Source organism: Thalassophryne amazonica, chromosome 19 (genome assembly GCF_902500255.1).
Source record: "Thalassophryne amazonica chromosome 19, fThaAma1.1, whole genome shotgun sequence".
Classification (NCBI taxonomy): Eukaryota; Metazoa; Chordata; class Actinopteri; order Batrachoidiformes; family Batrachoididae; genus Thalassophryne; species Thalassophryne amazonica.
The window spans coordinates 40229875-40246531 of NC_047121.1; the positions used below are offsets into that span (position 1 = coordinate 40229875).

The 16657-nt window shown below is 43.1% G+C and overlaps 1 protein-coding gene across 1 annotated transcript in view; it reads right to left on the reverse strand.

The window, feature by feature from the left end:
- The window catches only part of ppp2r3a (protein phosphatase 2, regulatory subunit B'', alpha), a 59544-nt gene extending 43094 nt beyond the window's left edge, over positions 1 to 16450 (reverse strand). The window contains exon 1 of the mRNA XM_034194868.1: positions 12948 to 16450. Within this exon, the coding sequence (XP_034050759.1) occupies positions 12948 to 15626 (2679 nt within the window). The 5' untranslated portion in view covers positions 15627 to 16450. The remainder of the gene's footprint in view (positions 1 to 12947) is intronic.
- Between the last annotated feature and the right edge of the window lie 207 nt (positions 16451 to 16657).

Sequence of the window (16657 nt, forward strand, 5' to 3'; positions counted from 1 at the left end):
TCTGAAAGACTTCTAGTGTAATGAAACTTATTCCCCACTGCTGGGTAGTCCATCAGAGTAAATGTAAATGTTATTAAGAAATGATCAGACAGAAGGGAGTTTTCAGGGAATACTGTTAAGTCTTCAATTTCCATACCATAAGTCAGAACAAGATCTAAGATATGATTAAAGTGGTGGGTGGACTCATTTACATTTTGAGCAAAGCCAATTGATCTAATAATAGATTAAATGCAGTGTTGAGGCTGTCATTCTCAGCATCTGTGTGGATGTTAAAATCGCCCACTATAATTATCTTATCTGAGCTAAGCACTAAGTCAGACAAAAGGTCTGAAAATTCACAGAGAAACTCACAGTAACGACCAGGTGGACGATAGATAACAACAAATAAAACTGTTTTTTGGGACTTCCAATTTGGATGGACAAGACTAAGCGTCAAGCTTTCAAATGAATTAAAGCTCTGTCTGGGTTTTTGATTAATTAATAAGCTGGAATGGAAGATTGCTGCTAATCCTCCGCCTCGGCCCATGCTACGAGCGTTCTGGCAGTTAGTGTGACTCGGGGGTGTTGACTCATTTAAACTAACATATTCATCCTGCTGTAACCAGGTTTCTGTAAGGCAGAATAAATCAATATGTTGATCCATTATTATATCATTTACTAACAGGGACTTAGAAGAGAGAGACCTAATGTTTAACAGACCACATTTAACTGTTTTAGTCTGTGGTGCAGTTGAAGGTGCTATATTATTTTTTCTTTTTTAATTTTTATGCTTAAATAGATTTTTGCTGGTTATTGGTGGTCTGGGAGCAGGCACCGTCTCTACGGGGATGGGGTAATGAGGGGATGGCAGGGGGAGAGAAGCTGCAGAGAGGTGTGTAAGACTACAACTCTGCTTCCTGGTCCCAACCCTGGATAGTCACGGTTTGGAGGATTTAAGAAAATTGGCCAGATTTCTAGAAATGAGAGCTGCTCCATCCAAAGTGGGATGGATGCCGTCTCTCCTAACAAGACCAGGTTTTCCCCAGAAGCTTTGCCAATTATCTATGAAGCCCACCTCATTTTTTGGACACCACTCAGACAGCCAGCAATTCAAGGAGAACATGCGGCTAAACATGTCACTCCCGATCCGATTGGGGAGGGGCCCAGAGAAAACTACAGAGTCCGACATTGTTTTTGCAAAGTTACACACCGATTCAATGTTAATTTTAGTGACCTCCGATTGGCGTAACCGGGTGTCATTACTGCCGACGTGAATTACAATCTTACCAAATTTACGCTTAGCCTTAGCCAGCAGTTTCAAATTTCCTTCAATGTCGCCTGCTCTGGCCCCCGGAAGACAACTGACTATGGTTGCTGGTGTCGCTAACTTCACATTTCTCAAAACAGAGTTGCCAATAACCAGAGTTTGATCCTCGGCGGGTGTGTCATCGAGTGAGGAAAAACGGTTAGAAATGTGAACGGGTTGGCGGTGTACACGGGGCTTCTGTTTAGAACTACGCTTCCTCCTCACAGTCACCCAGTCGGCCTGCTTTCCCGGCTGCTTGGGATCTGCCAGGGAAACTAACGGCGGCTAAGCTACCTTGGTCCGCACCGACTATAGGGGCCTGGCTAGCTGTAGAATTTTCCACGGTGCAGAGCCGAGTCTCCAATTCGCCCAGCCTGGCCTCCAAAGCTACGAATAAGCTATACTTATTACAAGTACCATTACTGCTAAAGGAGGCCGAGGAATAACTAAACATTTCACACCCAGAGCAGAAAAGTGCAGGAGAGACAGGAGAAGCCGCCATGCTAAACCGGCTAAGAGCTAGTAGCTGCGCTAAGCTAGTGGATTCCTAAAAACACACAAAGTGAATAATGTGTAAATAATTTAGAGGGAGTGCTTTAGTTAAGGCACGTGAAGATTACACTGTGAAACAAATCGTTATCTAGTTAACTAGATCAATCTAACTGCGCAGATTAAACAGCTAACAGATACAGCAAAACACCGCTGTGCTCCGGAACAGGAAGTGATACAATACCGCAGTGAGAGCCAACCACCAGTAGAGGCCAAGAAAACACTTTCACAGAGAAACACCCCCCCCCCCCGAGTTCCACAATTGCATTTAGGAACCGACATCAGCCCAACTTGTATTCCAGTGTACGGGAGTCCCGCGACTTACTCCTTAATAACATATTGTGGTAGTTTCCATGGTAATACAGAGGGAGGCTGGCCACCTTTCACAATAATGCCTTCTACTGTGTTAAAAAATATTCTGATGATAAAAATGACCTAAAAAGGGAATTTTATCTTTGATTTATGTGCATATGATAGGGATGGGCGGTGAATATTCCATTGTCTAGACTAACCTTGGACAGTATGAAGTGTTTTGGAAAACTCTCATGGAACAACACGGGCTCCCGTCGGAGTTCATTGTCCATTTATGTGCGGATACAAATGAATACATTCTTTTGGGCACTTGTGTACCTAAGTTGAATTGGGCGTCTTTCCCTACTTGGCTGAAGTTGTTGCTGTGACCTTATTTCCTGTGGAAGCAGCCGGGGATGATGTCATCCTCCGCCGAGTCAAAGTCAACATCTCTACGCTGCAGGCGAGCCTCTTCTATCCGGCACCATGAATCTCTCCCTGTCAGTTCTCTTTCTACGCCTTCGTCTCTCGGTGCTCATGAATTCTTCTTCATTCTAATTCAAGTGCTCGGGTAACAAAAACTTTTCTTCCACTCTGATTTCACACAGACATTCATTCATTTGGCTTCTCTGTCTTCCTGTTATTTTCTTTCCTATCCACTGAGGCTTTTCTTTAGCACTCCCACTGTTCATTTGCAAGATTGTGTCTGGCAAAAAGTAGCAGGTTTCTAGCTTCAAGGTCAAAAGTTCACTTCCTTCAGCAGGCCTCCAAAAATAAAGAAAGAAAATAAAGAAAAAAGGGGGAAAATTTTGATGGGGAAAGTGCAGTTTTCTCAACAATTTCATGTGACTCTTACTGCTTGGCAACAATTATGTTGCTAAAATGTTTTTGACTCATACTAAAAAATTATATCAGTAATTTGAAAATACAGTGTAATTCCAGCTGCAGGTTTTGATTAGACACATCAAACAAGGGAAATTACAGATTTTCAAGAGGAGCAATGGCGGTTTGTTAAAACAAATTTATGCTTCTCCATATCCGTAGCCATGCAGAGCCCCCTGTGTCAGTGCGAACGCCCTCCGAGACCCTCTCCGTAGCCTGATGTGCACCTCCAAAAAACTGTAACTACATGTTGAGATGACGGAGACCCAACGGCGACGACATGGTGATGATTCGTGCGCTATCTTCATAATTCCCGGAATCTCACTTTTCTATTTTCAAAATCAACAGCTTTCATGACAATAGGTGGCTTGCACTGATGTCACGGATTTCCCACGATCCCCTCTGATTCACTAGTGTCCGCCATGTTTAATGTACAACAAGGCGGTGGCAACCGTTGAGCAAGGCGCAAAATGGGAGTTATCTGCACAGTTGTCGGGTGTTTTAAGAATTTTGCTTGGGTGCCAGGAGTGGGCAGTGGGTCCGTCTTTACAGCAAAGAACCACAGTATGCTGTCTTTTGAAGAGGACAAGGAGCTGCCGCGTTTGGGTGAGCCAGAGTTCTTGCTGCCACTGTAGCTCGGCGACTGGGGGCGAACGCTGTCCCATGGCAGATCAGCCACCAGGGATGGCTTCTTAAACAACGGAGAAACTTCCTGAACATACTTCACCTCCAGCGTCACCTCTCTGCCGGCCTTCTTCAGCGCCTGCACCGCTAGGTCGTGCGTCGCCTCGCAGAAGTCATTCCCGTTGACGGACAAGATCACATCCCTGACCTGCAGAGCTCGGCTCTGATTGGCAGCGAATCCCGGGAAGATCTCGGAGATGAGCATGGGCATGCAGTTCTCCTGGCCCCCTTTAATACAACCCGCCGGACTCCTGCTTGACCACCCGGACCTTCAGCACCGCTTGCGAGGAGATTTTCAGACTGACAGGTAAGTCACCCTGCTGAGACCAGAAGCTGGACCCAGGATTTCTGTAACTGGAGCCGGGGCTGCCGTAGTCTGAGTTCACAGGGTTATCAGGACATTGCTGTAGGGATCGATCCCCCAACACTGTGATATTTTCTTGATATCTGGCCTTGTCATTGCTACTTAACTCACAATAAATCTTAGAATAACTACAAGTGTCCGCCAATTGTATACATCAATCATGGTAGATCGGGGAGGATCATGGGAAATGTGACGTCAGTTGCAATCAAGCTATAAACATCATGGGATAGTAGGCCAGTCTTCACGAAAAATGTCACCCCCTACTGTTCTGGGGTGAACTGCATTGCCGCACCCACCAACACGTTAATCCCCGATGGTTCACGACTGCGTCGAAGCGAATGCATAACCATGGAGTTATGGAATAGTAGAAGCATAAAAAGGCCTTTACCAGTTATAATGCAGTCATTATTTTTTCTTTTTATAGGGGTTGTAGTATAGGTATTTTTAATTCACTAATATTGGTTCACCAGGTGCTATAAAAAATAAATAACATACTGGTGCCTGAATGCTTAGTATGTACTTAATGTCAGTTAGGAATCCACTTCCCAACTGCAGTATGTACTAGAAGTTGTTGTTGTTGTCGTCGTCGTCCATTCGGCTGCCCTCATTTGTTCGGGGTTGCCACAACGGATACAGCCAGATCCGCATTGATAGTTGGCACAAGTTTTAGGCCAAGTTTTACCTGGAGAAACACACACAGCTCCTGGTGTTCCAAAGAGGTCTCCCATCAAGTACTAATCAGATCCTGCACTGCTTAGCTTCTGAGATCTGACGGGATCAGGCTTACACAGAGCAGACCAGCTGCGCATTATGTCCTAGAAGGAAGTGAGCAAATAGTGCAGCTGTAGTTCAGATGTACTACACCCCTGCCATCTTTTGACCTGGATGTTTACAGATTACACATATACTCACACCTATGTATGCTACAAAAATTAGTATTTTGCAACGGCAGACATTTCTGAACAGTTTCTGATGTCATCCACACTTATGTGTTAAAGGCAGATAAAAAACAACCTGATATTGTATAATACAATCCACCAGATGTCCCATTTCCAACCCAGAGCCATATCCTGTATGTGGAAACCAATGTAGACTTTCTGTAACTATGGAAGCTGGGATGCCCCAACACCAGTGGTGGACACAGTTCCGCTAACCACTAATTATCAAAGCTAACGTATTCATTAGCGGATTAGCTTTCCAGATAACTTTGAAAACCATCAGCGGACCAATTAGCTTCCGTTAAATTTAGTTCTGATAACTTTTAGACCGCTAACATATTTTTGCAGGCATAGTAAATACAGCTTAACAGTTAAAAACATTTGTAAAGTCTGAAATCAAAGATTTGAATGCCTACCTGTTACATGTTTTGTAGCAGAGAGACAGCCATGAATGTAGAGCTCTATCCTCTGCAGGTTTGAACATGAACACTGCCATCTACTGGCCAGTAAATAACAGTGTTCATGGCAGTGTGAACAGCATTTGCCACACATTCGCTAAAAGTGATGAATCACTTGGCAAACAGAATATTTAGTTTTCAAATTGCCTTTCTTTTTACAAATGATAAAAATTACATATTTACAAATACAGATTTATTTGTAAAACCCACCACACGTTTCAGTATATGATTATACCGAACAACCAACCACTGATGTCAGGAATCTAATGACTCTTGTAGAGAAGAAGATTCTTCTCTACAAGATTCAAGACAGAAGTCAGACTACCAGAGCAAGAATTTTAGTTGAGGAAGCTTCTGCAATTTGAAATGAAACGTCCTCGCGTCAAGCAACCCAGTCCAATCAAAGATTCAAGCTTCTCTACTATGGAAACCACCTGGACAACTGAGAGCCTACACAGAAACATCAGTGTTTTGTTCAGTGACAGAGCCAAGCTTCTTAGCTCATAGCAATGAAGCGAGCTCTGGGCAGTGTTAGCGGAGGAAGATACAGAAAGTAAACTCAGACAAACAGTGTGTCATGCTAATCAGAGTGGAATCTGATTAGGTGTAACCAGTATAGTAATGGATCTGAAGTGGTGACCCGAAGCAAAAATGGAACCACCCAAAAGCCAAGAAAACAGACAAGTCTTATATGATGTTCTGTTGCTCTCTAAATAGAAAACTGCAGCTCTCAAAGAAGTAAAACTGTCTGCAGGGTTTTCTGTAACAGTAGACAGTGACAGTTAATCCCATAATAAAAACATAAGAAGTACAAGTAGAAGAATAAAAGTTCTATGCAGTCGCTGAGACCCACTGGTGCCGGTGCTAATCCATGGATTTGACACCACCCACCAATACTTTAGTACATAGTAGAAATAAGTGTGCGTGTAAGAGGGAGATAATCTGGACATACTACACCACCGCCATCTTACCTGTCTTTTGACCCAAATGGTAACACATGACGCATACTTACATTCTCATGTATACTACACAAATTTCTATTTTACAACAGCAGAGAACACCAAACAATTCCAAGCTTTAGAACAGTGATTCATATACTAACTCCAACCTGAATCTAAAATGTCTCCAGCCTCGTGATGTGACAACTGGCAAAAACACTCAAATTAATACAGAGTTAATTAAGACATCAGAACTGCAGCTAAGGACACAGCCTGCAGTGTAAGTGTATTTTAGCACGCCAGTGCGTCTGTAAATCATGTCACCATTGACAGAGGAACGTTCTCTCAAATGTCTCTCCTCCCAGTTCTCACAAAATCAGAATGAGAACAAGAGAAAAAGTACCACCGAAATGCCACTGACATGAAGTACAAATTTAAGACTAAAAGTAACTTTGAATATAAAAGTAAAGTTGAATCTAAACTTCCCATCAGTAGTTCAAATCAAATACATAATTTGAACTTGATTGTTGGGAATCGGTTTAGTCTCATCCTTTTACCATACCCTTTTGGTTTTTATTTTTTGGACTATCATATTTTATGGACTGTATGTCACATGGAGTATTAGTTGCCATGGTGGGGGGTAGCATATGCTACCACTCGGCTATAAGTGGAATTTATTTTTGAAATGTGATGCTACTGCTTCATTAAAGAATCAATTTAATTGCAGCATTACGTATTTATTTATAACTGAAACACCGTGTGAGCATCGGCTCTCGCATTCAATTTCATGATGCATTACTGCCAACTTCTGCTTTGGAGTGTGGATCAGACGGTACCGCATAAGGTATACGGGAGAAGCTCGTCACGTGTAGACAGTGCCATCGCGTAGATGTAGATGATAACGCAATATTTTTTTACATAGAAACTGTAGGACCAGCCAAACAAGTTTAAAAAAAAGTACAATTTATAGTCCGTATAGTGTGGTATGTTTGATATCAAAATAAATTTGACATCAGGCCCCACTGCTGCCCGAATCCAAACCCCTCAACCCTCACAGAGTCAATTGACATTACATAGAAAATGACTCAGTGAAAGAACCTGCAAAGGTTGAAAATGTCATATTAGAAATAGTAATGGGACACATCATGTGCCCTTCACATAGTCATCTTGCTTACCATATATATACACACACATACTGTATGTACATATGTGTGAATGTGTGTGTGTGTTTATTTACCACATCTCTTGACATCTCTCTTGTAATTTGTATTCACCCATGTCGGGTTGTATGTGCTAATGTGCTATTCTGATAACCGCTTACTTCCTGACTTGCCCCGATAACCCGGTGTTTGACATCACATCACTATGAACTGTGGGTAATTTCCTTCTCCAAAGTCTGCAGAAATGCCAACTTGCATAATGTGGCTCAAAAGGGCTCAAAATGCGTGTGCAGGGGCCTTTGTCCGCTTGCCAGTTTGACAGTGGGCCAATCCTAAACCCTCACACACAGCGTGAATGCACTTCAAAGTCTGGGCATTGATGAGGACAGACACTGGGACAGGGCCTCAGCAATTTTACCTTTAATTAGCCCTGGTCTGAACATCACTGGTGCCATTTCCTTGCCGAGTTTGACATTTTAGTGCAATTAAGCTGTAGAAACATCTCAAGGATGATCAGTGGAAACAGGATGCACCTAAGCTCAATTTTGAGCTTCATGGCAAAGACTGTGAATACTTCTATACGTGTGATTTCTTAGGGGCATTTTTATTATTATAATTATTTTTTAATAAATCTGCAAAAATCTCAAAAAACTTTTTTCACATTGTCTTTATGGGGTATTGTGTGTAGAATTTTGAGGGAAAAATGTTCATCCATTTTGGAATAAGGCTGTAACATAACAAAATGTGGAAAAAGTGAAGCGCTGTGAATACTTTCCGGATCCACCGTATATCTGGGTTGCATAAGGTGGCTTCTCTGTCTCCATGGAGATTAATGGATCTACGCTGGTGCAGGTGCAGAAAGGCCTGCATTACACTTTCCATGACAAAATCAACAAAACACACACACACACGAAGGGAAAATGTAATGTGTGAAGCAAATGCCATTTCAAAGGGCTTAGCAGAAACCTCAGAGCAAAAACCAAGACGGTGCCAAACAAGTCACAAATCACCAAAGTGCAGTACACAAGTGCTTATGCAAGAGAATGCAGGCTCATTTCTTCACTTGTGTGTAAAGCAACTTGCCTTGTTTACAGTCTGATTGGCAGTTTAATGTGTGGCTAAGGCAGGGCGTGGGGTTGGCGCTGAAGAATATTAGCATAATTCCAAAAGCGCCAGAGTTGGTGTTGGGTGTCAGCGAGCTATTCCCAAACTCAGCTGTGACCCACAGTAGCAAAGCTGGGTCAACTTACCCTTTGGCCAACACACACACACACACACACACACACACACACACACACACACACACACACACACACACACACACACACACACACACACACACACACACACATTATAGGGGTTTTATAGGAGTATGTGAATGTGCACAGAAACATAAATGCACATGTGAGAAAGCCCAGATGTTCAAACAACACATACCTACACACACACCACAACACACACACACACACACACATGCAGGTCCGTTTACACAGTGGCGACAGTGAGTCTGTTAGCGGGATGCCATAGTACTGAAGGCTGGACAGATTTAGGTACCCCCTCACACCTAGCGCTGGCAGGGGTACTCAGAGCTGGGGAGCAACAATATTGTTAACACTCAGTGTGCCAAAAGTCGCCTCGCTGCCCGCCCGGCCACCCAGCCACGCCCTCCCATCCCACCTGCTGTGCTCCAATCAGCACTCCTCCCTGGGTTGCTCTGCCCGCCACACAGCAACAACTATTATTCCCTGCTCCCAAAATAACAGTGACCAATCACAGATGCGGACAAAAACACGCTGTGATGCTTTGACCGCAGGACCAACAAGGAACAGAAACAAGATAAAAGGTTGGGAAAGATGCACATATTCGCAGGGAAACAAAAAAAACATTACTTGGAAAAAAAAAGATGAAAGCTGCCCGGATGGCAAGATGAAAGCACAGAAGAATAAAATGAAAAGAAAGGAAGGATGGGCAGGAAGACAGAGGACAGAGGAGGAACAAGATTGTGTAATGATGTGTTCGGTTTCTGGCTGTTCTGTTCTTACTGTGGTAGCTACCATGGTAACCTTATAAATAGGTGTCCTACATATCAACAGGGCATAAGGTTACACAGCTCAGTAAATAAACGTACAGGAGGAGAGTACGGAGAAGAAGACAGGATGGAGAAAGAGGATAAAAATGACACAAACTTCAAAGAGAAAAACTCTAAGGGAGGGACGAATGAAGGAAGGTCAACAGTAATGATTTTACACTGCGTCGGCGTTAATGTCGTCTGTCATACGCAATTACCTAAATCCACAGTGTGCTGATGAATGCCCGCTTAATGGACAAACTGAGGCCCCCCCCCAACCCACCGAGTTTATTCATCGCTGTATTGTGCACGCCAACATGCACACATGCTCAAATTCCCTCACCCGCCCTCCTCTTTAGTGCAACCCTAAATTACCTTTAAATATTCCTTTGGGACAAAAGCAGAGCCAACACACACACACATACTCACCGTAACAAACGCTTTAGTTTGGAAACCAGGAAAAGTCAACAAAAGGCCACTCTCGGCACAATGAACAGTTCTGTTCCATGATTCAGAACACCACCTTTCTTATACAAACTCAGATAGAGGCTTTACATCAACATGTTCACGCCGATGAATCTAGCCTACATCACACATTCTTGGTTTCAGCACCATCATTATGCCACAATGACACAAAACACAACAAGGTGTTTTTAACCCCTTAAAGCTGCAGCGGACCACAAGCCAGCACCCTAAAAGGCGTGTTCTCAAGGTTTTATAATTAGTATTTCTCTACAAAATGTCAATTTCTGGATAATGTCATAAAACTGACCTTCACAAAGTGAGCACATTCGTGAGATTTTCAGACACTGCAATCCCGACCAACCAACCAAACTCACACGATGGCCTTTCGGTTAAAGTGTAGCTTCCTCACTTCAAGCACATCACTTCTGGGAGAGCTTTAAATATTAAAATGCTTCACTGAAATTACAGAGGAGATGATCACAACATTTAATTGATGGGTCAGTGGACCTATTGGCTTTTGTTTAGCCGTGGCAGCAGGCACAGATTCCTCTACATAAAATCTGTGCTAAATGATGGACCCCTCCTTGGGACAAACAGCTATGTAAATAGGAAAAAGGAAAAGCTGAGGAAAGCAATGGGCCGGCTTATATATTTTTTACACTGTATGTATGGTGCTGGGGGTGTTGCACAAAAATGATTTTGGGCACAAAGCAGATACCATGTTTTTTTTGGCCAGAAGAGTAACAACAGTGGAGAGCTTTTGTTAGTTTTTTCAGTCATTCCAAATCTTTGTGCAGTTAGAATTTACATACTAAACATCACAACACTTAATCCAAGATGTTGGGTTGTTGTGTTTCTGAAACAATCATTTTAAAAATTGAAAAACATGAAAAAAAAATCCACTGTTCAATTATATTATTGTCATTACTGCTGGACATAATAGTTGTGCCCAATTTAAATTATTTAAAAAAAACTGTCAGTTGGTACGAAGTAAATACGTTTTACATCTGTCATTGAGGCAGAAATTGTTCAACACCCAAAAGAAGTAAATGATGCATATTCAAAGCATAGAATAGTTATGAAAAGCTTTTTTTTTTTTTTTTTTTTTTTTTTTTTTTTTTTTTTACAAAACAAGCTCCATTCTTTCCACTAAATTTTTCTCAAATGAAGACTTTTCCAAGCTTTTCTAAAAAGCGTTGTATAAGGAAGCATTTTTGTGTCATTTCTCTTAACAAAACTGTTTCTTGACTTTATTTCAGTCACTCTGAGGTTGTCTGAATGCCAAAGCATTTATCTTGCAGACCACAGCTGAAACTAAAATATATTACATTAACAAACAATTTAGTGATATGTGTTAGGATTCTTAAATGGGCCACATAACACAGATTCTGCAAACTAATATAGGTTACTAAAAACTAGGGATGTCCCGATCTGATCACATGAATGGAAATCGGACCCGATCACGTGGTTTCGGACTTGATCGAAATTGGACATTGCATCCCGATCTGGAATCTGATATAGATTTTATCCTCATTATTTTGATCAGCGCCATTTCAAGCTCACTATTGCAGATTAATGGGCCTTTCACGCATCGGAAGCGTCAGAGGCGTCGAGAATCAGTCTAAAAAGCATTATTTTCAATGAGACGTGTTGCTTTTTAGAGGTGTCAGAAGCGTCGCGTCAAAAGCCGAGCTAAAGCGACGCTTCTGACGGAGCGTGCATTGCCGCTTGTCGGCAGGCTGACGCGGTCAAAGTTCAACCCAATCCAACTTTCGATGCTCTGAGCTGTGACGTAGCTTTGCGCTGTCCAATAGGAACGACGCATTGGGCCAAAACACGGAAGACTAGTGGCAGAAACCACTGATCTGTACAAAACAGAAACGTGTCACAGGACTGCTCATTTATAGAGCAGTTTTCTGAACAAAAATCCTTGGAACTGTTTTTTGTTGTTGTTTGTTACTTCAAAATTTCTGATTACTGTTAAAAAAAAAGTTTAGAACACTTGTAATTAAAATAGCTAAATCAACAAAATGGTTCTTTAGAAACCTTTCATCTGTAAATTAAAACCACCTGTTATTTCAAATTAGATCATTTCTTGTTTAACACAAGGAACCTTGGACATTTATTTTTAAACAAATAAAATAACTTTGTACATTTTTTAAGTCTGGTAGATTATTACTTGATTGTTCAAGCTACCTCAAGGAGAAGTGCACTGTTTAAGTGATAAATAATAAAATAAGGTGATTAAAAGGAAAATATTATATATTTAGCATTTGTTCATTGTTTATTCAGTTTTTTAAAGTATCGGATCGGGACTCGGTATCGGCAGATACTCAAAATCAGATGACTCGGAATCGGATCGGGGCCAAAAAACCTGATCGGGACATCCCTACTGAAAACAAATGGACTAAAACAAATGTTTACATTTGCACCAAATAATTACAGAGGTGATGTGTCTGAAAGAAATCCCATTTTACCAGTCTAAGTAATAACATATGGTGGGATTGAATTTAACTGTTCCAGGCATAAATTTTGCTTGTATGAAGAGAAACTGTACATACACATGCATAGAATTTTGGGACAATTTATGTTTAGACAATGAAACCCCAGACACATGTAACTGTAGAAGATGGATACAAGCAGATTTTCACAATATGACTTCTGCATCATTCCATCTTTTGACAAAATTCCAGCAATCAGTGTCAATTACGTCAAAGCTATAAAACATGCACTTTTTTACTATGCATAAATCATAAAGTGTGGCTCCAATACAGCAAACTGATTCACTGCTATTAATACCATACCATAATAATAATAATAATAATAATGCTAACAGATGTTTTCAGTGTAGGCTCTGTTACTTACCTTGATCACCTCTGGAGTCTGCTGGATGAGGAGGGTTGAACCAATGCCTCTTGCAGCAGCAGGGTCACCAACAGCAATGGGATAATCTCTCATGTGTACTGTGGCTGGGATGGCGACAGCAGCTGGAGCTTCAGGTGCAGGTGCCACTAACTGTGCAGGCATGCTTCTTGGGATACTTTCAGCTATAGAAAACTCAGCAACCTTATGGGTGTTCTCTGTTGAAGCCTCGTGTACTGGTGTAGGCACAATCTTGGGTGCAGTATTGGGTGTAAGTGCAGATTCTGAGAAATCCATACGCATGGACTCATTAGTTGGAGCAGATGTATGTGCCACGGCATATTTTGGAGGTACAGCCGGAGCTCCAGCTGTATTGATGGATGAGGCAGTGGGAGCAGCAGGTATGCTTGTACTCTGCAGAGGGACTTCAGGTTTGCTGGTGCTGGAAAGGGTATCCTGCAGGAGTCTCATCACTTCCCGTTCCTTCCCACTGCTTCTCTCAGCACTCCCAGTGCTTCCTGCCCCAGAATCCACCAGCTCCTGAGCAAAACTCTCAATGCTTTCAAGTATTCTCAGCAGCAGTGCCCCATCCTCCTCCTTTCCCACTACAAGTTCACTATTCTGTGAAGATCTAGCACTAATGCCATTCATTGCAAGGTGGTTAGCTGGCTTTTGGGCGTGGAAGTGGGCCATTTTGGGTTGAGCGAGGGCCTCATTGCTGGTTATCCCTTGGCTCCCATCTTTCTTCCTGGTCTTAGCTGGAAGTGGAGGCTCAGTGTTTCTGGTGTGGCTCATACTCTGAGACAGATTCTCCAAGTCCATGAGTAGCTTATCAATGTCATCATTTCTGTGTGGGGCAGTTTTGGATGCTGAGGCTACCAGCTGGGTAGACGAAGGCCAGGTGGGGCTGTAGGCAGTGCTCGCTGGAGTGTTGGAAGATGTATTGAGTATGTGTGCTTGTGGTGAATGAATGTGTTGACCTAATGCTGTGCTGTTTTTGTTCTGGGATGTGGCGACCCCTTTGGTTGGAGTGTGTGTCTGTTGTGAGATGTGCTCTGGAGTCTTTCCCACATCTGCTTCTTCCTCCTCAATATAGAGAGCCTCCATGGGGGAAGCTGGAGGGGTATGTACATATGGTGGGGTTGGAGAGTTACGAAGGGGGGAAGGAGAGCGTGTTGGAGATGAGCTTAATGAAGAGCATATGACCGAAGGGAGAGAGAGTGTGTTTTGTGTGACAGAAAGCGCGTGTGAGTGCTGGAAACCATTGGAAAGTGGAGCAGCTTTGGAAAGGGAGCTCTGGACTGGTTTGGTATGGTCAGAGTCTAATTTTAAAAAAGATGAGCATGATGAAACAGATGAAGGAATAGGAGAGTCCATATGATTAACTGACTTTGGGATGGGTGGCGACTGCACCACATCTTCATAGCGGGGAGGCTGCTCATTGCCAAAGATTGGAGAGTAAGGTCCTTGTTGGATGGAGTGAAGACTGTTAACCAACTCAATTAGTTCACTATGTCCACTTCCAGGTATACCCTGACCACCTTGCCCACTCACGTTCAAATTTCCACTTGCCTCAAGCTCCAGAGGCAGTCGCTTCAAATACGAGCTGAGTCTAGTCATCACAGCCCGGTACATGCTATCAGGACTAACTTGTCCATCCTCTGGCTCCCCACCAGCTTTGCGTCTGATGCACTGTTTAATGATGTCAGTGCATTTTTTTAGGTCTTCTGAACATTTCAGCAGGATGTCGAGGCAGGCACGGATATCTTCTCCACCTCCTGTACCTGCTTCTGTCCGCGTCTTCTCCAGCAGACGGGCAATCAAGTTCTCCTCTCCCAGCGTGTTGCGGTACAGGGAGGCTACAGTGTTCAGACTTTGGTCCAGTGACCCACTGCCAATGCTTGACAAGCTGCTTGTTGAGCCACTGCCTGCTTTGGTGATTGTAGACAAGATGCTCGTGGTGCTCTTTAGCTTCGTCTCCTCCAGACCTTGTCCTTTACCTTGGACAAATGGTGGCAGGTTCTCATCATTGGAAGGTGATGTGCCATTTGTTGTGCCATTATGCATTCCATTAGTGATATTAGAGCTGAAGTGACCATAGATAATTTCCAGGTCTGTGGAGCGACGGCTGAAAGAGTCAGGACGGACTTTACGACCTTTGCGGAAGGTAACATGGCTGGATGAAGAGAGACGGAGCTTATCAAAGGAAAACTCTTTCAATTTACCACTTGCAAAGTTGATGGCCTCTTCAGTGATGTCCTTCAGACTACCAGATGAGCTCAAGTTTGCAGTTAATCCTCCCCCACTGGGTGTCTTTTTACTACGCCACAAGGAGCTATCCTCCCCTAAAGATAAATTACCACTACTCCCCACCCTCTCAAAAGCAATGCCTACATTATAGTTAGTATCCAGGGTAACTCCAATTTTACCAAGGCCAGTTACCTGAGTGGTTGTGTATCTGGAGTATGCTGGCATACTGTTGGGGTCACAATATGTAAGTTCAGGTGCAACAAGGAGCTCAGCACAGGTGCCATGGTGTGCTACAGTGCAGTCTAGTCCCTGGGACAGTGCCCCACATGGCCCTGAGCAATAATGCACAGCATGGGATTGAGTTCGTCGGTCCACTACCACGCTGTTGTAACAGCTTACACTGCTCACCACCACACGATAGGCTGCTGCCATGGTGTCTGAAGTCCTACACAAAGCTATCACGGCATAAGAAGATCAAAATAACATTTGAAAAGACACAAACAATATAAATTATTGTAAGGTTTTGTTGGAACCACTTCCGTTCAGAAATAAAAACACTTTGCATCCATAATACTGAATTATATTGCTTGTAACATATTACGTGGGTACATAAAGGCTCAGTGTGGTTATATTGTTCAAAGACATACAACACTGTTTATCTCAGTCAGAAAAAAACGGACAGTGAGCACCTCAACAGATATGCCACCAGAAATGACTTCCAAAATCGGCATCCTTTCATTTCTGCAGAAAAGAGATATTTCTCCTTTCAGATGACTGGGCCCCTTAATAACAGCTGTACATTTCCGCCCCGCTCCACAGGCCCCTTCTCGTCTTCCTAACAACAGCTCATTAGCCGCTAATGACAGCCATGGAGGACGGTGACAGCGGAAGATCCAGCTGGGGTATCACCCACCCCGAGATAGAAGCAGCCCCATGGGCCTAATCGTAGTCCAATGAGGCTTTAACATTTCCCCCGCTCGTACTAGGGCTTTGGCAAACCAGACGTATGAAAAATTCCTCCTCTTGCTCTGAAGTATCCCGATCTGGAAGGAGCTTAAAACTGTGATTCCAACACAGCTGCAGAATAACAGGGGACCAACCACAGATGGCTGGTTGTCAGTTTCTCTCCTTCAGTCTATTTATCTCTGCGAGTGTGCGTCTGGCTCTCACTCACTGTTGCGCTCTCTCTCGCCCCGTCCGTTTCCCGCCGTCAGCCATGTGTCAGAAAGAACGTGTGTCTGACAGGAGGACGACACCTGCAAGTTAGTAGAGGAGAAAGGGAGGGAAGAGAGGGTGTGAGAAAGACAGAAAAGGAAAACAGAAAAAGGAAAATACAAATCATTAAGACAGTATTCAAGTGGTGGACAACTGCATACATGTAAGGTAGCGCAATACATGTAAGAAAGTGCAAGTGCAAAGCGTACTGTGGTTTTTAATTGCACTCCTCCCACTGCACTGTTGTT